Source organism: Antechinus flavipes, chromosome 4 (genome assembly GCF_016432865.1).
Source record: "Antechinus flavipes isolate AdamAnt ecotype Samford, QLD, Australia chromosome 4, AdamAnt_v2, whole genome shotgun sequence".
In the NCBI taxonomy this organism is placed as follows: domain Eukaryota; kingdom Metazoa; phylum Chordata; class Mammalia; order Dasyuromorphia; family Dasyuridae; genus Antechinus; species Antechinus flavipes.
Window position 1 is genome coordinate 386,117,140 of NC_067401.1, and position 25,628 is coordinate 386,142,767.

The following is a 25,628-nucleotide window of genomic DNA, read 5'->3' on the forward strand; positions in this document are numbered from 1 at the left end:
GGGAAGCGGCTCTGGGGCAGGGAGGGCGAGGAGCTGCGCTCCAGAAGCCGCCCTGCCGCCGCTGCCGCTGCTGCTGCCTGTCTCTCGCCTCCGCCGGGCGGAGGTGACGCGGTACCGTCTCGCGCTCCTTCCGGGGCCGGCGCCTCCGCGTCCCCGGGGGGTGGAGGCTTCTCCGCCGCTGGGGCCGAGGCCGAGGCCGGCGTCACCGCCCGCGCCGGGGATGTAGCGCCCGGGAAGGCGGCCCCGTCAGAGCCCTCGGCCACTGCCGCTGCCACCGCCGAAGCTCGACCCGTAAGTGTGCCCGAGGCTGGGCTGGCTGGGCTCGCCGGGACTTCTGTGGGTAAACATTTCCGGCCCCTCCCCGCCCCCGCCGCCGCGGTTCTCTCCCCCCACCCCCCGCGCGTCCCCGTTGTGGGGCGGGGGAGTGGGCAGCGACGCCGAGGAACTGGAGGGGGGAACAACCGAACCCCGCGCGCTGTGCGTGGGCCGAGGCTAGGGCGCTCCTGGGGGGCTCGCCTGCCCCGCTCGGGGCCGGGCTGCCGGGACCTAAGCTGGAATAGTGTCATTCTTGGGGGCGACAGCGGTGGGAGCGAAGCCGAGTCCCGCTTGCATGGGCACGTTTTCGAGGGGAAGGTTCAGGTTTGAACCTTAGAAGTGCTCACTCCCCGCCCCCCCTTAGCCTTTCGACACGCCTCGATGACTGTGCTGGGCCCCCTGTGTGCCCCCTGCGGGTTTGGCCTCCTGGGGACCAGGGGAAACTGGCCGAGCAGATTACCGGTAGGTTGGGAAACACTCTGATATATTCCGGTTCTTACACCGGCGCTGGGAAGCTGTTTGTGGGAGCGTTTTAATTAGTGTATTTTTTCAACATCATTTCTTCCCGGACCGTCCCTTGTGCATTTAAAAGCATTATCTAGAAGGGACGCTCCTAGGCGTGCCAGTCTGCCCGAGGGGTCCGCGATGCTTAAGAGCCCCCGATCGAGCTGTAACTTTTCCGTACTGGCTTCGACATCCGTAACGATGCTTACATGGTCAGGGGCTGGGAGTGACCTCAATCGAGGGTGGCCCACTCCTCTGGGCTGCTGATGTGCCGGAAAGCTAGGAAACGCCGGGTGGCGGGGCGAGGGGAGAGCGGTGGCGGAGGGAGAGTCGGGGAAGGTGGACCTAGGAGCCGGCTCCTGGTAATTCTGAGCTGTGAGACCTAGCCGACAGGGCACGGGCCTGTTTAGGGTAATGACAGACTTTGTACATTTCTCTAACTCTGGATAAAAAGTAAAATTTCCTCTGATGAGGCTTTTGCGGTGGGTGTTGGGTTTTTTTTTTTTTTTTTTTTGGGAGGTTTTGAAAAGTTATCAGTCCTAAAAATTATACTGTGGTACTACATCTATGGGGGTTTTGCTTATAGAACTATCAAAAGAATTGTTTCTGGCTGGGTTTCCTTCCATAGAGGAGTTTGGAAAAGCATTTCTATTCCCCCCAAAGAGTGTAGTGTTGATTGAAATTAGTCTTTAGAGCTTGAGTTTCTATTGGAAACTCAACTTGAAGGGGAGACTCCTATAGAGTTGAATCTTAAGCCCGGAAGACTGCAAACTGGAACTGAGAACCTTTAGTCCCCTTGACTCCTAGAATTTTGTGGTTGCCAGGCACTGCAAAATAGTACTACCTTCAGTCTAGGAGACCATTTTCCTTCAGAGTGTTACGGTCACTCCAACAAGTTGCTATCCACTAGACTTTCTATTGCTCAAAACATTAAATACAGATTTTTTTCGTCTAATAACCATGATCCTCCATGATCTTGTTTCATGGAGTTTTGGAAAGCCTTATTGCCCTACTAACACTTGTGCCAACCACAATGGTCCACTTGATATATCTGAAAACATTGCTTCTTTTTTTAATGTAAAACTTTTTTATTTTTAAAACATATCCATAGTTTTCTCCATTCTCCCTTACAAAACCTTGTGTTCCAATTTTTTCTCCCTCCCCCAGATGGCAAATAATCCAGTATACTTAAACATGTATTTCCACAATTATCATGCTACACAAGAAAAATCAGATCAAAAAAAAAAAAGAAAGAAAGAAAACAAAATGCAAGCAAATAACAAAAAAAGTGAAAATATTAGGTTGTAATCCACACTCAGTCCCCACAGCCCTCTCTCTGGGTGCACATGGCTCTCTCCATCACAAGACCATTGGAATTGGAACCTCTGAGAACATTTCTTGCTTTTTCCCAGCACTTAACTTGCCTAGAATATTTTATCCCTCTGATTTCTCATTTGCAAATAGTCTATAAAATCTCTTTCAACTCTAAAAAATTTTGTGAAAACATCTTAGTTTATAGACCGACATCCTACAAATTGCCTATAGACAACTTTCTTTTTTTTTTTTTTTTTAATTTTTATTTAATAATTACTTTATATTGACAGAATCCATGTCAGGGTAATTTTTTTACAACATTATCCCTTGCACTCATTTCTGTTCCGATTTTTCCCCTCCCTTCCTTCACCCCCTCCCCTAGATGGCAAGCAGTCCTATATATGTTGGATATGTTGCAGTATATCCTAGATACAATATATGTTTGCAGAACCGAACAGTTCTCTTGTTGCACAGGGAGAATTGGATTCAGAAGGTATAAATAACCCGGGAAGAAAAACAAGAATGCAAATAGTTCGCATCGGTTTCCCAGTGTTCTTTCTTTGGGTGTAGCTGCTTCTGTCCGTCATTTATCAATTGAAACTCAGGTCTCTTTGTCAAAGAAATCCACTTCCATCAAAATATGTCCTCATGCAATATCGTTGTCGAAGTGTATAATGATCTCCTGATTCTGCTCATTTCACTCAGCATCAGTTCATGTAAGTCTCGCCAGTCCTCTCTATATTCATCCTGCTGGTCATTTCTTACAGAACAATAATATTCCATAACATTCATATACCACAATTTACCCAGCCATTCTCCAATTGATGGGCATCCATTCATTTTCCAGTTTCTAGCCACTACAAACAGGGCTGCTACAAACATTTTGGCACATATAGGTCCCTTTGCCTTCTTTAGTATTTCTTTGGGTTATAAGCCCAATAGAAACACTGCTGGGTCAAAGGGTATGCACAATTTGATAACTTTTTGGGCATAATTCCAGATTGCTCTCCATAGACAACTTTCAAAGCTCAGCTTAGATGCTACTCTTTCTGTGAAGCCTTTCCAAATTGTCCTATCTGAAAATTATCTAAATCTTCTTCTAAGGTCTTTTAGCTCTTACCAATATGTACAAGTTATATGGTTCTTTGTTGTTCTGTTTATAATGATTGGTGTAGATGTCTTTTCACTCATCTAAGTTTGTAAATGCCTGAAGGGCAGGAACTATATTTTATTCATCTTTATCTCCTGTATCTAAGAGCATAAATATTTGTTTATGGAAGATCTGATTTGCTGCTTCTTTCAGGCACAGTAAATTGGTATTTTGTTCCTCTTGTAGGAGAAAGTTTTATTTGCTGACTCCTACAAGGGAAGGCCACTTTGGACTTCTCTGTAATCCTATTATTTAGCTGGTCACCATAAACCACATATTTGGGAGATTTGAGTAGCCTGCTGGGCAGCTGTATTGACACAAAAGACCCTCTAGCACCTAAGATCTTTAAAGTTGTAAGCATTGTATTCTTAGATACTATTATTGTGTTGATGGAAATGTGAGGGTATCTTGAGCCACAGATCCTTGAGGCTTTTTGAGTCAGCTTCAGATCCCAAGCATTTATCGGATCAATTCCAAGGATTTAGCTGATCCGCAGGGACCCAGCATGGTCATTAACTTTTTATTTCTCTGATATCCCTTCTTACCTGCCCTGCCAAACTAAGACCAGAAATTTTTTCTCATTATCATATTCAAAGTGTATTCTTCATGTACTTCTTGAAGAGTCTGTAGCAGACTGATTAAAAGAGCTGGATTCAGATTCGGAGTCTGGTGACCTGAGTTTGAATCCTGCCTCTCCTCCTTGGTGGCTATGAGATCTTAAACAAGGTGTCATTTCTCTCTACCTCAATTTCTTCAAAATTAAAATTAATTCATTGGACTAAAATGGACTATAAAGCCCCTTTCTAGTCTAAACCTGGGCTTCTTTAAACTCATAGAATGGTATGTATTTAAACTTCATTTACATAATCTTGGCATATTAGCCATTTAATGTTGCCTCAGTTCAAGACAACTGAGTGTATTAACCAGATGGCTTGACAGTAAATAGGAAATTAAAACTAGCTATAACAAGCCTCTAGTCAACAGATGATGCCTTCGGGGTTCAGAGATTGGTAGGAAAGCCAGATATTAATGTCTTTTCATCTCCTCTGTGCTTTAGATTTTTTTCATCAAAAGCCGTTATCACAAACTTGCCTTATGGTGAATGAAAGAACATAGTCTTCTGGGTTACATTACTAGGAAAAAGCTACCCCCAAAAAAGGTGTTAGTTGTGTTTTGTCAGTGCCACTTGACAGTCAAGTAAGTAAGAGATGAATCCTGGGATCTGGGAATTACTGAAAATAACCCCTTCACTTGCTTTTCCTCAAGTGAAATATCTTTTCCATCCCTTTATGAAAGAATATTAGAGTCACAGAATTTTCCAGCTGAAATGGATCTCACTAGCTCTCTAGGCCCGTTGAGACAAGAAGAGAATCCCTTCTAGAGCATTCCTCAAAAATCAACCTACCTTTGTTCAAACTGCCAATGAGAGGCAGTCTTCAAAGGCAGAATACACCACTGTGGAATCACTCTGGTGGTTCAAGACTTTGAACCCATCATTAAGCCTGGATTTTACCTCTTTGCAACTACCCATGGTGCCAGTACTTTCCAGGCTAAGCAGAGCAGATCTGATTTGTTTTATGACAGATCTTAGGTTAACCACTTATATTGTGCCCCCTCTAGAAGTGTTCCCTTTTCCAGCCCAGTCTTTCCCAGTCCTTTTAGGTGATCCTTATATGCCTCTTCACCATCCCCAGTCTCTTTTCCTCTGGTTGATCTTCTCCCTAAAATATAAAACTTCGGATGTGATCTGATCAGGGTCGGCCACAACAGGACTATTCCCCCTTCCTGAAAAACTATTTCTTAATGCAGCTCAATATTTTGCTTTCTATTTTTTAAGCTATATTGCCATACTGTTCTTTCATATTATGCCTACAATCTACCAGAGCTTTCAGATCTTCCTTAACCTGCCATCTCTAATCTTACCTATCACATCTTATAAAGATTCTTCCCCAAACTCAGATTTAAGACTTTATATTTTTCCTTATTAAATATCATCTTATTTGATTTAGTCTAGTAATCTAGCCTATCAAAACCTATTATCCCACATATTAATTATTCCTCCCATATTTGTGTCATCTGAAAATTTATTAAGATTGCGATCTATTCCTTTATCCAAGCCATTGCTAAAAATGTAGAGTAGCACAGAACACTAGGTAGACAACATCCTATTAGCTTCCAAATAGACATCAGGCCATTAATATTTAGGGTTTTTTTGAGACTTGATCTTCCTATCTTGCCCAGGCTTGAAAGTGAAGCAGCCATTCATGGACTAGCCTCCTATACTTAGTAGCATGTGAACTTTGGCCTCCTATTTTTCCAGCCTGGTAACCCTCTCCTCCCTAGAGGCTTGCCATCTTGATCCTAGGCAGAGGACACTGATTGGCTCTGGCCCTGCTGCATCTCAGAACTCCTGAAGATGGGCAATCCAGCAGCCTCTGCTTGCCCAGAAACAGCAACTACAGCTGTATATTACTTCTGTTTGACTTGCTCCATTATTAAACTTTGCTTCTTACTATTCAACCATTCCTAAATCTACCATTTCGAGCCTTTCTAATTATATTGCTTCTAACTCAAATTATTCAACTTTTTCTGTAAGAAAGCATTAGAGGATTTTTCATATGCTTTGCTAAGATATAGATCAAATATATCTCTAGTATGTTTCTGATCTACAAGTTTCCTCATCTTGTCACAAAAGGAAATTAGCTAAATCTGTTTTGATCTGGTTCTTTGTGATCATCACTTTCTTTTTTAGGTATTTATTATTCAGTATTCAGATCTAGACTTTTCCAAGAGAATTCAAGCTCATTGGTTTGTAGTTTTCAGTTTCTTCTTTTCTTCTCAGAAAAAAATTAGGTGAGATAAAATTTGTCTTCAGATTTCAGGGCTCAGGGATTGTTCCTTGCTTATATATTCATCCTTTGTGGTCCCTTGTTTCCTTTTCCTCCTTCTCTCCCCCGCCTTCCCCCCCCCCCCCCCCCCAGCCCCTAGTAACTAGACTTTTGATGGATCTGAGTGGGAATCCAGCCTCAGACTCTTGACTTTGTGACCTTGGGCAAATCACTTAGTCTTTTTCTGCCTCAGTTTCCTCCTGTAAAATGAGGATGATAATAGCACCTACTTCCTCGAGTTGTTGATCAAATGAGATAATATTTGTTAAATGCTTAGCACAGTTCCTTCTAGGAATTGTTTCTTTTTATGTTTTTAGAGTTTCATTCAAGAGAACTTTTCTATCTTTCCTGAGCAGCTTTTTAGCCTGTATCATTTTAGTCCATGGGAACTAGACAGTGTGGTGTACAGTAAAGTAGAAAACCCGAATTTAGTCTTTGGACCTTAGCTTGACTCCAGGTCAACCTGGAGATCTAACCAATTTCTTTATATGTAAAATTGTGGGAGAGGGATAAAAAACTAAATGATCTCTGATGTTCTTTCCAGCTCTAAGTTAATGATAGCACTCTTAGTAGATGATGTACTTAAGAACAGGGATAGGGCACTATTTTTTTTTTTTTTTTTTTTTTAAACCAAGGGCAATTTGGATATAATATCATTTGAAGGTCATCCAAAATAATCAACTTCTAGAACTCAAACAGTGGGAGAATATTGTACCTAGCTTTTACTTAATCATCACCTGGGTTTTCCTTAACAAATGAATGATTTTGTGGGCCTTATATAGACTTTCCCCAACCCTGACTTAGGGAATAGTAGAAAACAAGCTTTAAAAAAGTAGTTAATATAATTAACTTTAGCAAAGTTGCAGAATATAAAATAAACCTACATACATCATTAGCATTTCTTTATATTACCAACAATGTCCAGCAGCAAGAGATAGAAAGAGAAATTCCATTTAAAATAACTGAAGACAATATAAATACTATAGTCTTCCTTCCAAGACAGATGCAGGAACTATATGAACACAATTACAAAAGACTTTTCATAAAAAATTATATCTAAACAATTGGAAAAATATCGATTGCTTATGAATAGATTAAGTCAATATAAAAATTGCAGTTCAATGCTATACAAAATTACCAACAATTATTTTACAAAGCTGAGGAAAAAATATCAAAATTCATCTGGAAGAACAAAAGACAGTGTCAGGAGAATCAATTGGGAAAGACAGGGGGGAAATGTGAAGGAAGGTAGCCTAGCTATACCAGATCTCAAATTGTATTATAAAGTAGTAATCATCAAAATAATCTGTTACTGGTTAAGAAATAAAGTGGTGGAATAGATTAAATACACAATATACTGAAGCAAACAACCGTAATAATTTCATGTTTGAAAACTCAAAAGATTCATTGTTTTGGGACAAAAACTGCTGGGAGAACTGGAAAACAAGATACAGAAACTAGGTATAATGCAACATCTCATTCCATATACCAAGATAAGATCAAATGGAGATAATGATTTAGACATAAAGGGTGATAGATGTCATAAGCAAATGGAATAATTTATCTGTGACTTCTTTGGAGAGAATTTAGGCCCATGTAAGCTACATTAAAATGTAAAATTGATGATTTTGATTAAATTTTTAAAATGTTGCACACACAAAACCAGTGCAGCCCAAATTAGAGGAAGGTAGAAGAACTAGAGGAAAAAAAAATTACAGCAATTATCTCTCATAAAGACCTTATTTCTCAAATATGTAGAGGACTGAGTAAAAGTTATAAGAATATGAATCATTTCCCTCTTATAAATGTTTAATAATATGAACAGGCACTTTTCAGAAGAAATCACAACTATAATATTAAAAAATGCTGTAAATCACTGTTGATTACAAAAAATGCAAATTTAAAAAACTATAAAGTTTTACCTCAGATTGGCTAATATGGGCAGAAAAGGAAAATGACACATGTAGGATGGGATGTGGAAAATTGGAACTAATGTCCTGTTGGTGGAGTTGTGAATTGCTGTAACCATTCTGGAGAAAATTTGGATATTATGAATAAAGGGCCTATAAAACTATACATATCTCTTCACTCAGCAATATCACTTCTAGTTATCTGTATCCCAAAGAATAAGGAACAGGATCTACATGTAGAAAAAATATTTAACCAGCTCTTTTTATGGTGGCAAAAATTGTAAATTGAGGGGGTGCCCATCAATTGGGGAATAGCTCAACAAATTTTGGTATATAATTGTGATGGAGTTGTGCTATAAGAAATGACAAATAGGATGCTCTCAGAACTGATGCAAAGTAAAGTAAGCAGAACATTATACACAGTAACAGCAATATTGTACAATGATCAACTATGAATGACTTTGCTATTTTAGCAGTACAATGATCCAAGACAATTCCAAAGGACTTATGATGAAAAATGCTATCTACATCCAGAGTAAAAAAACTGATGGAATCTGAATGCAGAGCAAAGCATGCTTTTGTACTTTTCTCTTGGGGGGTTTTTTGCTTAGTTTTTTGGAACATGGTTAATAAAGAAATGTTTTGCATAACTGCACTATATAATCAACATATAAAATTGTTTGCCTTCTCAAAGGTGAGAGAGGAGAAGGGAATTTGGAACTCAAATTTTTAAAAGTATGTTAAAAATGTCTACTTAATTGAGAAAAAATTTTAAATGGAAGCTAATAACTTCTGGTCTGGCAGAGGTTTTTCATCTACTTAACTAAGTCTTTTTGCCTTCTTAACTGCTTTACTTTCTCAAGATTTAGGTCTCTCCCTTTGGAATGCTTATTGACTAAAGAAGCTTGAACTTGAGAAATCCTATAAAATATGTAGTAGCTGCATCAAGACACTGAATTTAGATCAATTGCATATTTAAAACGAGGTGCAAAAGCAACTTTAGGGGAGCTTTCCTCTACTACATAGAAAACCTAAAGAAAATAAGGAAAAATACCTAGTTCTAGTCTTAGGTCTCATTGTTTCTTTTTAAAGTTTGATTTAAACCGAGTAGCCCACTCCCCTGGAGTGAGTTGTGCAATGTTAAGAGTCTTCCTTTATTTTGTTAGACCTCCAGTTGCCTTCCTTCCCTGTCAAGTTGGACTCTGGATTTTGAAATCAGGGATGAAATAACGTCCATTGCATATAGTTGTATGTGTGGCGACACATCTGATATGTTAATAACTTTCCTTGTTGCTAATGGTTGTAAAACGGAGGGTATTTCTTCATGAGGATTTACCAAACCACAGGGCCCAGCCCTGTTGGGGAGAGGAGAGCTGAACGCCCAGAGAAAAAGGATCTGGAAGCCAAGCAAAGAGAAAATAAGAGAAGAAGGGAGAGTGAGAAAACTGAGAGCCTAGAACAGCCAGTCTGATGGATTAAGATAACAAGCTAGCCAGGGATGACTTGGAAGAATTAATCAGATCCAAGGAAAGTAATGAGCACTATTACCAAAACTAGACTTTCTTCTGTTCACTTGTGAGCCCTACTCTCCTTAAAAGTTGTACTTGTATTTTGCTTTCTCCCTTTATCTAGTGAAGTTACTGCACCAAAGCAGGACTACGTGTGCTGAAAGTGGTTCACCCCCATACTGCCTTTTATTGTAGGTATGTGTCTTATCTTGTCAATTATTGATTTATGAGAATATCTCATAAGTCTTTGTAGTCTGCAGAAATTAAATATGTTAGTAAATGTGAGGACTGGGTAAGAGTAGAGATAAGAACATTTATCCTGGGCATCCCAAAAGCTTAAAATTGCACTAAGCTTTTGGACTCACCCTTTATACTCACAAAAGACCTACTTACTGGAAGTAGAGTTCTATCCTCATTTTGCCAGGAAGCAGTTAAGCATTGATATGCTTGGGAAAGCATCAGATTAGAATCAAAGAGCTTGGGTTCAAACCCCGCTTTGCTTCTGTGTGACTTTGGCAAGTTACTTAACCTCTCTGGGGTTTGGTTTCCTCGTTTACTAAAGGAACTTTAAGGTCTCTTACCTCTCTAAATTGAGATCCTAGACTCAGGGGTTAAATGACTTGTCCATACTATTGACTAACTGGCAGAATAGGAGCTCTGCTTCTTTCCTTAGATTCCCCCAGAGGCACTCTGTCCTTTGCTGATTGATGGTGGGGGGGAGTAGAACTCTTCTACTTGCTGGATGATTTGAAGTATACTTTCTGTGATAGTCAGGAAAGAGAGGGAGGTGACTTGCTGAGAACATAGTATCACAGTCCTAGAAAACAAGAATAGATTTTAGCCTGTTGCTGAGGCTGCTCGTGGTATAGGCTGATCTTGAGACTCTCTTCCTGAATCCTGAGATGCCTGGAACTCATTTTTATTTTGGAGTCAGTGGTTTTTTTGTTTTGTTTTAAATATGTGTCTTTTTCTTTAGTATATTAGTTTGAGGAAGTTTCCATTTTGTTAGGGATTGCTACCGAGAAAGAGATTTCCCAATATTTCCTCCTAACTTGCTAGTATTTAGGTTTTCAAGCACCTCCTATTTTCTATTCTCCCAGAGTTCCTCTCTTCTCAAGTGTTTTAAATATCATTAATCCTGAAAGAATTCTTCTTTATGTAAACTGGTCATTCTTTTTTATGAAGTATAATGAAACAGTAGCTTTTTAAGGTTTAGATTGCTTGTTTCAAGCAGTGTATTGGTGTTCTGTGTAGCATCTCTTCTTTGAAAATAGAATTTTATCCTTGCCTGAATTTAGCATTATTCCAAATAATTAATATTAATTTGTAATTAGTTTGGAGCTCAGTGATTCATGTCGTTTAAAAAAATGGTCACTTTCCATTTTCTTGGCCAGTTTGCATATCCATTTGCACAGGAATTAAAAGGCCTTTTGCTTTTTTTGTAAGCTGGGGAATCTTGAAGCTATTGTGGGATTTTTTCCTGGAAAAAAAATAATAAAGTTTAGGTTACCTGGGTTTTAAAAAGTATTTCTATGTTTGTTCTGATGTTCAAAGTAGGGTGAATAGACTCAGGCTAAAAGTATGTCTAGGAAGTGGTCACAGGAAGCTTTTGAAAAGCTGGTTGGGCCACTGTGGGTGGCAGAGAGTAGGGGTGATGCCCACTTAACTTAAGCTTCCTGCTTGCAATAAATTTTTGCTTGTTTATGGGGGTGGGAGTGGGCGGAAGGGTGATTGTTATTCAGGATCACTTGTTTGTGTGATTGCCAAATCTAAATTGTAATCCTGAAGTGGCCAACTTCCTAGATCTCTCTGGGAGATAAACTATTCTGGGCTGTCAGCCACAAAAAAAAAAAAAAAAAAGAAGAAGAAGAAGAAAGAAAGAAAAGAAAAAAAATAGACTTTTTATATGGAAAACAGGTGTGGCTGCTCCTTTACACATAAAATAAAGCTTTTGTTTAATTTATTTAATTCCTATCCTTAGCTTTGATTATTTTGACTTCAACTTTTTCTTCCTTATTCTCAAAATCCAGTCTCTCTAATGAAACAGAAGTTTTAATCTGAGCTGTATGTAGATGTTAGGTTGTCAGTCCTCTCTGTGGATTAGTGGAGCTCTGATAAAGGATAAAATTACTGAGGAGGACTTAAAATAGAATTCATTTAAGGCTAATAACTCTTAGCCTATCTACCTAGTTCTAATCTAATCTCCACCCTTGTGCTGGTTTTGTAGAGGACTGGCCTTCAGGAAGCAAACTGAGGACTGTACTGCTGTATACACCTCTGCCTTTTATTCCACATTAAACTACCAGAATGACAGTATAAGAAACACAAATTATTAATACCTCCTGTTATTTTGTGTGCTTTTTCTTAGGATCTACCATCAAAGGGAGGTCTCTGCGCCTTAGGACTGGGAAGCTTCAACTTTCAATCATACTGAAACGGCTGGTTGTGGGGGTGCCAACCAGATGTCTTCCTGTAAAGGATCTGTGGTGGGGCAGGGTAATGGGGCACCAGCCAGTAGCCGAGAAGCAGACACAATGGAGCTCGCTGAGCTAGGACCTCTACTGATAGAGAAGGGTAAACGAATGACCCCCAATTCCACCAAAGTAAGTAATTTTCATGTACTTTTTTGTTTTGAAGAACTCTGTCAGAGTCCACTCTTAAGAGTTTGCAACTTTATTCTAAGGGGAGAAATCAAACAGAAAATAATTCTGAATAACTGGAGAAGACTTATTTCATTTAAGAAGGCCTGGGAGAAAAGTGTCCCAAGTTGGGAGAGCCTCAAAGCACCTAAAAGGAAAGGTGTGGTCCTCTTTGGGGACCTCTTTGGGGTCTGGATGTTCTTCTATTTGTTTGCCTGGATTTAAAGGCTTCTTTGAGCATTTGAAATCCAAGCTGCTTCCAGTTGTGCAGCTTATTCTGGCGATGTGCTTCCAACACTGCATTTGAGACAGAAATTCTGCAAAGATTAGGTTCCATCTGATTGATTGATTGATTGCTTCTGTCCCTGCCATTTCAAAATAAGATGCTTCCAGAGCCGAAAAATCTGGGAGGGACTTGAATCTGTATCCGCAGAATTGCTTATAAAGCTTAGCTCTTCAAAGGAAGGAAGGTCTTTTAAAAACATTTGGGGTTGAGCATCTTGGGATTGAGTGACTTGGAATGCTACATTTGAGAAGAGCGTAGTAAGAGTGCTGCCAAGTTTCTAAGACATTGGTATGCTGGTGAACCCACCTCAGATTACTGGTTTTAATTGTGTAGCATAAATTACAAAAGAAACCAATTATATTGAAATAAAGGTGCCATTTTTCCCCCATTGAAGTTCACAGACCCCCTGAAATCTATCTGTAAATCTCAAGGTAAGAGCCTCTGCTCTAGAAAGTAGAAGGAATTATCCAAGCTTAGGATAGAAAGAGCTGCCCCAATTCCCTAGTGCCTTAGAGGACAAGCTGTGGGTAAGCTCCATCTCAATAGAGTCTTCAGTTTTCTTTTTAATAAGTACCTTAAGCCCAGTAGGGATTAGGCTTTTGGGGAAGAGGTCATGTGACCCTGTGTGGTGGGGGTGTGTGCTGAGATTTGAGCATCTGGTCCTGTGTAATATACTAGTTACAAACTAGATTCATCAAGCATGTCCATAGTAATGTATAATAAACCATGGATATTTTGTTTTTAAAGTAGCTCTACATAAGTGTTTGACAAATAAACTCTTGAGTTTCTCTTACTGCAGGTTGAAGAAGAGCAAACATGTCCTGTACCTCAAGAAGAAGAGGAAGAGGTGCGGGTATTGACATTGCCCCTACAAGCCCACCATGCCATGGAGAAGATGGAGGAATTTGTATATAAGGTGCTGACTGTGGTTGTTTGTTCTGAAGTTGGGGAATAACCCACAGGATGGGGCGGGGAGAGACAAATTTAAGAGGTGACCCCAATTCCAAGCATGTGATGGATCAGAATTATTCTGTTTGTATATAAGTGTTGTTGGGGCCAAGAGGATGTTGTTGCTTTTCTTTTTTTTACCTTTTTCCCTTTTTAAATAATGGAAGTAACTCAGGGGCAAGCCTGGCTGGTCAGTCACCAAGGTTTGCTGCTTCCTGTGCTGGTTGGTACAAAGGACACTTTGAAAAGACAAAGACCATTTCCACTAAGAGCTTGTTGAAGCATATTTAGATAACTGTATGACAAAGCATGGAAATTCAGAAAGAGAAACTTTATTTTTAAATACATTTGACAGAAATGGACATCAGGACTCTGCCAGCTTCATTCAGGCTTTGCTTTGATTCCTGCCCACAGAAAGGCATCAGTCCATAGCAGCTTATCTAGAAGTGTGTCTATTTCAGGTATGGGAAGGCCGCTGGCGGGTCATCCCATATGATGTGCTCCCCGACTGGCTAAAGGACAATGACTACCTTCTTCATGGTCACAGACCCCCCATGCCTTCTTTCCGTGCCTGTTTTAAAAGCATCTTCCGTATCCACACTGAGACTGGCAATATTTGGACCCATCTGCTTGGTAAGTGGTGGAATCCAAGAGTGCAGAGTATGATTGTTTTTGATCCTGGAGGTAGTGGGGAGAGACATTGGAGTTTATTGAATTAGAGGGGAAGGGAGTAACATAATCAGGCCTGTCCCTAGAAAATCACTTTGATAGCTGAGTGGAAGATGAACTGGGAGAGACTTGAGAGAGAGTCCAATCAAAAGAGGATTTCAGTAGTCCAGGTATCAGTGATGAGGGGTGTCAGTATCAAAGAGCAAGTGTGCACAATAAAGAGATTGTGAAAATAGAATCGACAGGCTTTGACAACAAAGTATGGGAGGTGGGGGGATCAGGGGACACACCTAGGTTTTGAGTATGGATGACAAGGATGGTAATGCCTTTAACAGTGATAGGAAGATAAGGAAGCTGAGACCCAGAAAGCGGCATAGACTTAGGAAGATAAGGAAGCTGAGACCCAGAAAGCGGCATAGACTTGGCCAACACTGCAGAAATAGAGTGAGGTCTGATTCTTACTCCTAGTGCTCATTCCACTGCCTCACTCTTCCTGGACTCAAATGCCAAGAGAATGGGGCACCTGGAAATGAAATTAAATAGGAGGTCTTTTCCCTAGTGGGAGAACAAATTAAAGATTTGACTTTAGGTACTTCTGATTGATCACAACCCCTTTTATAGTCGAGAAGTGAGAAATGGATGGTCTTTTGAGGATACAAAACATTGAAGTGTATAACATCTCTTCTAATCCTTTATCTCTGTGTTTTAAAAGAAAGTTTAAGCAAAGTTGCTCATTTGAAATAGTGCCTTTTTTATAGAGTATTAATAGAGTTCTGCCCTGACAATTTAGTTGGCAGATTCCCCTGGCTAGACTCTTAATCACTTTCTTGTAGACCTTTTCTTTTTAAAGTTAAATGGCAGACCATTCTTCATACCAGTGAAACACATGCTTTTATTTATTGACTATTCTTCCCACAGGTTTTGTGCTGTTTCTCTTTTTGGGAATCTTGACCATGCTCAGACCAAATATGTACTTCATGGCCCCTCTACAGGAAAAAGTGGTGTTTGGGATGTTTTTTCTGGGTGCTGTGCTCTGCCTCAGCTTCTCTTGGCTCTTTCACACCGTCTATTGTCATTCAGAAAAAGTCTCTCGGACATTTTCCAAGTAAGTCAAAAGTTCATCATTAGAAAAAGGACCCTTGAATTTCTGTCTTCACTGAGAGGCAGCACCAACTGCCTGCTTTCTGAGCATTACATATTCTTCCTCGCTGTTTAGCAAGATTTGCTAAGGGTTATAGGTAATGACACCTTTTACGCTAGATCTTCACAAAAATTTATGGTAATCCTGTCAACAGATAGTGCCTTCTATCTGCAAAGTTTGAAGGTGTCATTCATCCTTGTATCACTCAGGCAACTCATCCAGACCTTGTACCCAGTGATAATTTCACTTTCTATTGACACAATCCCTGAGCAGGGGTGTGGTAATTTCTGTGTTACTGATCCTTCAAAGTTTATCTCTGCTGCCCATGCATTCCTAGAAGTCCCATATGTCTGCCAGTTCACTGAAATACTCTTAATCCTCAAATATGATTTTAAAAAACCTTGTTTTCAGGGCCAAAGAAGTTAGGAGTTGTTTTCAAAGAGCTAGTAAAAATATGCTGAGATCTGGCTGGGTTTTGGCAACACCCATATGTTAGGATGGACAGGAAAAGTAGTTAAAAACTAAGTTGTAGAGTCTAGATCCTTTTCAGTCAGAGGTAGAAAGAAACTTACTTATCTTTTCGAATTTTAGAGGACAAGGGTAGATTATATAAGATTAGGAAAGTGATGCATTCAGCCCAAAGAGTTTAAGGCTGGAATTTGGAAAATAGGAAATATGATAAGTCAGATGGCAAATAAGACACTTACTTGTTTTTTCTTTTGATTTACCTCCTCTTTCTGACTTGTTTTTAGATTGGACTATTCAGGGATTGCTCTACTGATCATGGGGAGCTTTGTCCCCTGGCTCTATTATTCCTTCTACTGCTCTCCACAGCCACGGCTCATCTACCTCTCCATTGTCTGTGTCCTGGGCATCTCGGCCATCATTGTGGCCCAGTGGGACCGTTTTGCCACACCCAAACACCGGCAAACAAGAGCAGGTGAGGCAGATGTGTTGTAAACCAAGGAAGGTGAATAGTTGTCCTAAGCATTCATTTGGAACTTTAGTTAGCTTCAGTTTGAGAGGAGGTCTTCCTCTCTTGGACTTAGGAAACCCAGAAGAGCTTTGGATCTACTTTTAGAGTACTCCTTTGCAGTTTGGTAACAGACCAGTGACCACTCAAGGTAAAGAAAATAAGTGTTGGTGTCAGGGAGTTTTTCATAGAAAAACTTCTGTCCAAGATAGACGAACTGTATCTTTTAGAATTTTATAGATTCTTAGAGATTAGAATTATAGATTGTTAAGAATTGGGAAAGACATGAGATCAGAAACAGTCCAAAGGTTAGAGTGGAAATTTGGAAACAGAGAAAATAGAAGAGGTCACATGGCAAAAAAGACATTTCTCTTCCTCCCATTTTTCTTGTCTTTCTGACTTGTTTTTATTTGTTCAGTTGTGTCTGACTCTTTTTTCTTGTATAAAACTTGTCTTTTTTTTTTTAAATAACTTTTTATTTACAAAACATATGCATGGGTAATTTTTCAACATTGACCCTTGCAAAACCTTCTGTTCTAACTTTTCCCTTCCTTCTCTGTACCTCCTCCCCTAGATGGCAAGTAGTCTAATACATGTTAAATATGTTAAAAGTAATATTAAATACAATATATGTATACATATTTATATGGTCATCTTGCTGCACAAGAAAAATCAGATCTATAAAGAATGTCTAACTTTTTGACTCAACAGGCCATACTGTCCATAGTTTGCCCTTTCTTCTCCAGGGAATTAAGGTAAATAGGTGAAATGACAGAGTAACACCTTTAGTAAATGTCTGAGGCCAGTTTTGGACATGTATCTTCCTGCCTCTAGACTCAGGGGCTTTGTCCACTGCACCACCCAGCTGGCCCTTCTTTTAGATGTGTCAGACCATCCACAGAGATTGCTCTGCTGAACATGAGAGCTAGGATATAGCTGAGGATAAATATGACTTTTTCTTGATTTAAAATAGTAAGAAAAAAAAACCATCTCAGAAGATTAAAAGGCTAAAATTCATGAACTCAGAACCTAGTTATAGCATGTTGGAAAGCTTGGTTATAATCTGGATTCCATAAACAGAAAGATTTGCCAGAAAACATTGGTAATTGAAGATGGTAGCTCCACAGCTACACCTTTGTGTCTTAACATTCCCAGAAGTTACACTGGCAATTGTCAACCTACTGTATGGTTAGGTTTAAATAATTTCTCTGCATTAATTCTCTTTTTTTCCTGGAGTAAGTGAAAACCAGATATAACTTTTTTCTGTCCTGGATTTGGCAGCCAAATGACCTCCTACTAGACCAAATCCAGGAAAAGTACGTCCTATATTTAACAACTGAAGAATGGCTTTCATTTAAACACCTAATAGTTACATCCCTGGGTTTCTGAATAGACCAGTCAGAGAGGAGACAAAAATATTTCTTTCCAGGAAGGTAAAGAATATGTGTCCTTGGAATTCCTTGAATAACAGAGGCTACTGTGTGAGATGTAAAATGTGAAATTTCTATTACATAAAAATCATTTTGTACAATAAAACCAATGTAGCCAAGATTAGAAGGAAAGCAGAAATTTGATTCGTGGTTTCTCAGCTAAAGATTTCATATCTCAAAATTGTAAAGAACTTTGTTAGAAGAATATGAGACATTCTTCAATTGATAAATGGACAAAGACTGTGAACAGGTAGTTTTTTGATAAAGAAAAACTATATTATCACATGAAAAAGTATTCTAAATCATTGATTAAAGAATGGTAGATTGACAACTTTGAGATTTCTCATACCAATAAATTGGCTAAAATGATAGAAGGGGAAAATGACAAATATTGGAGGGGATGTGGAAAAATTAAAACACTCTACTATTGGTGGAACTGTGAACTGATCTAACCATTTTGGAGAGTAATCTGGAACTATGCCCAAGGAGTCATAAAACTGTATGCCCTTTAACCCAGGAATACCAGTATTAGGTTTGTTTCCCAAGGTGAGTTGGGATTGCTGGGGAAGAATTTAGATGTTCTAAAATAGTTATAGCAGCTCTAAATATATATTACATAGTTATAATTTGTATAAATATATAAAATAGAGCAATAGCAAAGAATTGGAAATTGAGGAGGAATGCCTATTGATTGGGGGAATAGCTCAATAAGTTATATGTGATTGTGATGGAATTCTTTTAGAAAGATTGAACAAGACAGTTTCCAAAAAACTTGAAAAGCCTTGCATGAAATGCAAAGTAAAAATGAGCAAACTCAAGAGAATGATATAGACAGCAACACTTTTCAAATAATAATTGTAAATGACCAAGTTATTTTGAATGTTGTAAATACCCAACTACAGAGGATACATAAAGGAAGCTGCTACCCACTTCTAGAAAAAGAACTGACAAATAGAAATATGCATAACCTGTTTTTACATATATTTATAGATCTGTGTCATATAGTGTCCTCTTAACTTATAACTTACAATAACTTATAACTTACAAAAAATTAAAAAGGGTATGTGGATTTGCCCCAGCCAGGTTTACTTTGGATACTTGTCTTTTTCTGTTCACTTTGTGTGTGTGTTTGTGTGTGATAGGTAGCAAATTTTTTCACATTTGTAGATTTCCACTATAGGGTACCAAGTGAAAGTCCTTGTACCTAAATAAGTATTATTAATAATATGACCCAGCATTTATTTTTTCTTTTTCTTCTTCCTTCAGGAGTGTTCCTGGGACTTGGTTTGAGTGGGGTTGTGCCCACAATGCACTTCACTATTGCAGAAGGCTTTGTTAAGGCCACAACAGTGGGCCAGATGGGCTGGTTCTTCCTCATGGCTGTGATGTATATCACTGGAGCTGGGCTGTATGCTGCCCGGATCCCTGAGCGCTTCTTTCCTGGCAAATTTGACATATGGGTAAGAACTGATTCCTCTAATCATTGATAGGAAGTGATTGCTTTCAAAGCTAAGTAAAGGGCTTTGAGACATAAAGAAGGTAATTTATCTTTTCATCAAAAACATTTTTTACATCTAAATCATCTGAGCCTTTAACCTAAAAGTCTCTCTCTGCTTTTCACAGTTCCAGTCACATCAGATTTTCCACGTCCTGGTGGTGGCTGCAGCCTTTGTTCACTTTTATGGCGTCTCCAACCTTCAGGAATTCCGTTATGGCCTTGAAGGCGGCTGCACTGATGACTCCCTTCTCTGAGTTTACTCACTACAGGGATAGAGGAGGAGCTTCCCAAGTGCTTTTTAAAAACTATTTCTTTGCTGAAGCGAAAGGAAGACTTGAGTTGTCTGTTTCTGGAAGAAACCTCTTAGTAAATTCCATACCAACTGAGCCTCAGCCCATTCTGTCATTCAATGGACTGTGTCAACTCTCAATTTCCATAGCTAGGACTGGAAGGAGTGACCTGTCCTGTCATTCCTCTCCCTTCTCAGAACAGCAACCAATCGCCTCACATGGACAGTGTTTTGAAACTCATGTTGAAATCCCCTTCCACCTTCCTTTCTCCAGTCATTTTGGAAATAACTAAAGAACTGGGTCTCTTCAGAAATTCTGTTTCTGGAAGAAATTGCCCCTCATTCCTTCTTTGTAACCTGGCTTAGAGCTGTCCACTCTTTTCATAGCACACTTTTGAAAACAACCATAACTTGGTCCCAACTTTCCAGGGCCTTGATCTACATATACTGTAGGAACAAAGCCACCCACTTTTACCAAGCCGGCTAATCATGAAAGTGTGTCAGGCTTCATCTAACTTGTTTTAATTCCCCTACCCACCACCATTATCCCCCCAGCAGAGTAATGTAAAATTAAAGTGAAAGAAAATATTTAATATTTAATACTAAGCTTTAAAAGGGAGCCCTGTTATCATTGCTGTGTATTTCAGTGCAAAGACTGATCATATAAAGAGGACTTATGGTATTTTAGGGGGAGTTTAGGGCGGTTAAAATTGCCTAGGGTTGTCTAATAAAGAGGTCATTCCATGCCTTCCTGTGCTTTTTTGAAAAGCTTAAACCAGCATCTGTTGACCAAATGATTAAAAAAGTAGCTGAAGGTGTTTCAAGGCTTATCTATTTGTGTTGCTGGGAAACCAGCCATTATTTTCAGATGACAGAATCACTATTTTATCTGAAGGAATTGTTTAACAGTCTAGTCCAGAGTGAGCATACTATATCCTCAAAATGAAACCCATCCGGAGACTGCCTGATGAGCTAAGTGTGGTTTTTACATTTTAAATATAATAAAACTTTATTTTAAAATGTAAAGACTTTTTATCAGGTACAAAATTTAAAAATCAAGGAAACTGAGCTACTGAGATCATGAGTTAAGCCCAGACCCAAAGTGTTCTGACCCTATCTGGGACTTTCTACCTTATTAAAAACCTGATGTTTATAGTAATATCTCCATTTTTCAGTCCCTTGTGAGAATAATGTGGATATTCAGAAACCTAGATGTGAAAACTTTGCTTCGACTCTCAACTATGACCTCTTTCCTTAGTAGAACTTTGATGAAAGGTACTAATAAGTAAAGTTGAGGTTTGCAGCTTTTCCTTATCACAGTCCAGGTAGTGGTGTTTATAAAGCTGGTTTGGCCAGAAGCAGGAGCAATAAAAGCAAACAAGGAGCATGCATTTTGTAAGTAAAGATTTGAATATCAGTACTGCTCTGGTCACTTTTTAAAACTATTCCCTTTCATTAAGAATGTAAATTTATCCTGGAACTGTATTACTATTTACTTCAGACTTTTAAATTATTTACAAGTGGAAAAGATGTTCCCAGTATCCCTAGGTAGAATTGACTTGTGTCTAGCAGACTTGGGAAAACAAAAATATTCTAGCCAGTTGACTCTTGTGAAGATTTTCTTAGTTTCATAGTAGATTCTTTGACCCTCTGCTAGCAGACCTGACTACCTAAGGATTTGGTTACATAGATCTGTAATCTAGATCTCTACACCATTAGGACTAGCAATTTCCTGACTGACTGCTGATGGAACCTCCTAATGACACCTAAAGAAGTGAACCAAAAGCTCATGTTTCAATTAAATTCATCAAAATATATTAAGCTGCTGTTATGTATGGTAATAGTGTCAAACTGAAATAGGAATGGGGCCAATATACTTTATGTAAGGTTCCTGAAGACTGCATACTGACTTGGAACACAATAGGGTTTTTGTTTTGTTTTTAATTAAAATATCAACACCTTAAAATTAGGGGCTACCATTTAATCTGGCTCCTTTGTCATACTGGGTCCTGAGCCAAATGATTTAAATAAGACATCCCTATGCTCAATAAACTGAATCTCTTAGATGCATCATACAACTATAAAACAAAATTGCTAAATGTATAAGCAAAGTGATATTAAAGGAGAAAATCATTTATTTCTCTAGCAATTGTGGGGGGATGAAAGAGGAAGTCTAAACATGATAGCATCCTGAAAGGGGTTTTTTAATTTGGCTTAAAAAGACGAATGGAACGGATCACAGGCATTGGGAACAATGTTGGAGCAAAGGTAGAGCAAGGAAAGAAAGCATAGGGGATGGTAGAGCAAGGTTGAGTAATCCAATTTGGGAACATTCTGTAGTGAGAGGACCTTGAATGATTGGCTAAGGAGACTGAACCTTATTCATAATAGAACAGGGAGGTACTGAAGAGAGGATTTCAAGACAGCAGAGCAGATTGGCAATGGAAACACTATTGAATTTGGCATCTCCGGCCTTGGGTTTAAACTCCATCTCTATCAGTGTACGTGTTGGTGATAAGCAAATCACTTCGCCTTTCTAAAGGATCCTCCATTTTCTTCATTTGTAATGAGACAATCCTAAGTAACTTTAAGATCCCAGTTCAAATCTATTATCCTATAGTCAAATCTATGAATAAGGAAGGTAATTTCTAACCACACATGGAGGATGAGTTAGAGGGGAGTGAAAAGGAAACAAATGGAAAGGTCTATAGATTATTTTCCTTTCTGAAAAATGGACTGGGTGGTCTCCAACGATCTGTGATGCTAATTATTGGAACATCATTGAACAAGCTGGATGATGATATGTTTGATCATAAACTTAATTTTAGACACTGTTTCAAGTAATTTGAGAGAATCCAAAGAGATGTCAGGTAAGCAATTAGAGATGGCTATGGAATTTTTAAAATTTGGGCTGAAGAAAACAATAGCAGTAAGTTGTCAAGTCACTATACAGGAGGGGAAGATTTAGGACAGAACCTCATTCAAGACAAAGATCCAGAAAAAGATTTAAAAAACAAGGATTAGAGAATCTGAAATGTGATATTTCAAAAGCTAATAGAAGAGACTCCCGGAGGGTGTGTCTTTTGTATCAGGCTCCAGAAGTCAATGAGGATTGAAAAAAGTTAACTTTGGTGACCTCTGAGCAGCTTTCAATGGTGATGGGGTGGCTCTACTATAGGGCATTAAATTGCCACTAGGAAACGGGTATCAGTTTTTAGAAGGTAGTGGTAGCTGATTGCAGTACAAATTTTACTTTCAGAATATTATCCATGGCCATGAAAACTGTTGGGATTGAATGTTATTTTGGGATATTTTCCAATGGTGCTCAGTAGCCAAGAAGCAATAGGGAAAGGATTAGATAGGCCAAGATAAATCTTGACCTTTTGAAATCAGACCAGAAAGTAGGAACATGTAGAAAATGTTGTCCTTGTAGCTTAGAGATCTACTATAAATCCAAATTGTGCCACTGAATGTTACACTCAGGATCTCATAGGTTCCTTCTAGTTCTGTGTCACTTAAAGTTACATCAATAGGCATTAAGCCTATGTGCCAGGCAGCATAGAAAAGCAAAAAAGAATCTGCTCTCAAAAGAGCTCACAGTCTAATGGGAGAAACAATGTGCAGACAAGCTATATACAATCTAAATTGGAAATAATTGCAGAGAGAAAGCCCCATCATTAAGGGGGGGGAGGGAGGGTTGGAAAAAGCTTTTAAGAGATTGTAATGAGATTTTAACTAGGAAGTCAAAGGACAGGGATTTAGATTTATGCATGGGAAATAGCTAGTGAAAACCATCAGGGTGCCATATGTAAGGAACAGCCAAGAAAGCGAGATCAAATTTGGAAGAGTAAAGTGTAAAGAGGATTGTTAAGAAGCCAGGTTGTGATGATCATTAAAAGCCTTCGATCTTAGAGGTAATAATCTTGGAGCCAGTGGAGTTTCCTAAATGGAAAAAGTGGCCTGGTCAGAACTTTAGGAAGATGAGCAGAGGAAAATTCAAGGCTGGGAGACCAAACAGTAGTTTAGACAAGAAGTGAATGCAACTATTCCAAGGTACTGGCAGTGAAAGGACCACACGGTAAAGATATTGTGAAGGTAGAATTGACAGGACTTGGCAAAATATTGGCTAAGGACAAGAAGGAAGAGGATAGGGTCAAGGATGACTGCTAAGTTAAAAGCTGAGGTGATTGAAAGGACAGTTGGTGGCTTGGAGCAGTACTAAGGAAACTAGGATGAGAGATCTTGGGAAGGAATAAAAATGGTAAAAAAAACATGCTGAGCCACGCTCTCTATAGTTTAAAACTTCCTAATTTCAGCAGTCATAATCTGACAAAGCCCTTCAGGCCTTGTAGCCAAAAATACGAAACCAGAAATGTATATGATCTGACATAAGTGATTTGGCAAGAAGGGACAAAAGATGCACAGGTTCTGCAAAAGTGGTTCCTTTAAACTACCATGAATGATTTAACATAAAAAGGCCAAAAAGGAAGAACCAATGTTACCGAAATAATAATGGATAAAATAGGAATTGAGTATTTCTTTCACAGTGAGCCAGGACTGCTACATATAGTAACTGAATTAAACAAATATTTACGAAGCATCTACTAAGATACAAGATTCTACATCACACAGCTGAAAATACAGAGATAAAAAAATGAAAACAATCCTTAGCTTGAGTTCTGTTGGGAGCTGCCTCTGTATACAGATGAATAAATGCCAGTTTGTAAAGTAATTTCAAGAGGCATAGAATGCTAACAGCTGGATCAGGAAAGCCTGTTTAGAAGGAAATAAGTATGTGGGCTGTGCTTTGAAGGAAGTTAAGAGTTCGGAGAGACAGAAATGAGGTGGGAGATAGAGGGAATAAATGGAGAAGGGTACAGAATAGTGATATGTCATGTATGAGGAATTGTCAAATCAGTTTAGAAGAGTATTGTAAAGTCATTTATAATTGTAACATCCTTAGGTAGTTAGATAATGCAATGGACAGAGCACTGACCCTGAAGTCAGAAAGACATGAATTTAAATCCAACATCAGACATTAGTGCTATGATAAGGGTAGGTCATTTAACCTGTCTGCCTCAACTATTAGAGGACAATAATCTCTACTTCCTAGGTTGTGATAAAATATTTGTAAAGCACTTAGCATAATGCCTGGCACGTGGTAGGTACTATTTAAGTGCTAGCCATTATTATTTAAAAGGCCTGGAAAGGTAGGTGGAAACAAGATTGTGGAAGTCTTTACTTGCCAGAATGAGTATTCTGTATTCTAGGGATGATGAAAAAACTGGGTTAGGGTTTGACACAGGCAGATCAGTTGAAGAAAAGTCAGGGGGACAGCTGTACTTCTTTCTCAAAGGGGACCATGAACAATAGAAGGAGGTGCCATGATATGCAAGTGAATTTGGATTTAAGTGTACAAAGTCAGCAGCCTCACACCTCAGGAGTCATCTGAATCCAGTGGCAAGATACAGATTAGAACAGCTGGAGGTGGTCCTGGATGTGGTGGGAGCATTTGAGCAGATATGTGAAGAGGAGTTTATGGGAATAAGAGACTGAAAGAAGCAATCAGGAAGCCAAAATATAGATTCTATGGCCTAGGATGAGAGGTGGCTGAATAATTGTTGAGGTTGTATTTGTTGGGGAAAAAAAGGCTGTCGATATAAATCAAGAATCAAGATTGGCAACCGAATGAATATATAGAGGTTGGGACATGGAGTTGACGGAAGTCAGGGATGACTGCAAGGCTGAGAAGTTTAGTTAATTGAAAAGATGCCTGCAATAGGCAGGAATTCAGTTTAAGATATTTTTTAAATTTGGTGTGACTATCTGACAACCAGATAGAAATGTCAAGAAGGCAACTGAAATTTTGTACTCAAGCTTAGGAGTCATGTACACAAAAATGGTTATTAAATCGTGGGAGCCGGTAAAAAATAAAAAATAAAAACCACCCATCAAATAACACATGAATCATGAAAACCGGTGTCCCAACTAAACTCCCAAGTACAGGATGCTTTTCCCAAATCTTTTTAATGCTATTGCTCTCGCTTTTTAAATTAACTAATTCACCCTGTATGTAGCTTGTTCATAATTGTTGTGTTCCTCCTTAATTGTGAGCTATTTTAAGGATAGGTCTATTTTGTATCTCTTTTTATATCCCTTAGCTCAG

The 25,628-nt window shown here is 39.0% G+C and overlaps 1 protein-coding gene across 2 annotated transcripts; it reads left to right on the plus strand.

Annotated features, from left to right (window-relative positions):
* Positions 1-180: 180 nt before the first annotated feature.
* ADIPOR1 (adiponectin receptor 1) lies at positions 181-20,210 on the plus strand. 2 transcript variants are annotated; one of them, XM_051998621.1, is made up of 9 exons: positions 181-291; positions 9,714-9,784; positions 11,958-12,192; positions 13,314-13,430; positions 13,924-14,095; positions 15,050-15,236; positions 16,025-16,212; positions 18,942-19,135; positions 19,299-20,210. In XM_051998621.1, the coding sequence occupies exons 3-9, from the start codon at positions 12,052-12,054 to the stop codon at positions 19,425-19,427; spliced, it is 1,128 nt and encodes a 375-aa protein (XP_051854581.1). In that variant the 5' UTR covers positions 181-291; positions 9,714-9,784; positions 11,958-12,051; the 3' UTR covers positions 19,428-20,210. The 2 variants fall into 2 exon arrangements, with proteins under 2 accessions (XP_051854581.1, XP_051854580.1); XM_051998620.1 differs by lacking the exon at positions 9,714-9,784 and having other exon boundaries at positions 190-291.
* Positions 20,211-25,628: the final 5,418 nt, after the last annotated feature.

Coding starts and splice junctions, on each gene's coding strand:
- ADIPOR1 (XM_051998621.1), top strand. CDS start 12,052: ATGTCTTCCTGTAAAGGATCTGTGGTGGGGCAGGGTAATGGGGCACCA. Junction 12,193..13,313: donor TGACCCCCAATTCCACCAAA/GTAAGTAATTTT, acceptor CTCTTACTGCAG/GTTGAAGAAGAGCAAACATG. Junction 16,213..18,941: donor ACACCGGCAAACAAGAGCAG/GTGAGGCAGATG, acceptor TTCTTCCTTCAG/GAGTGTTCCTGGGACTTGGT.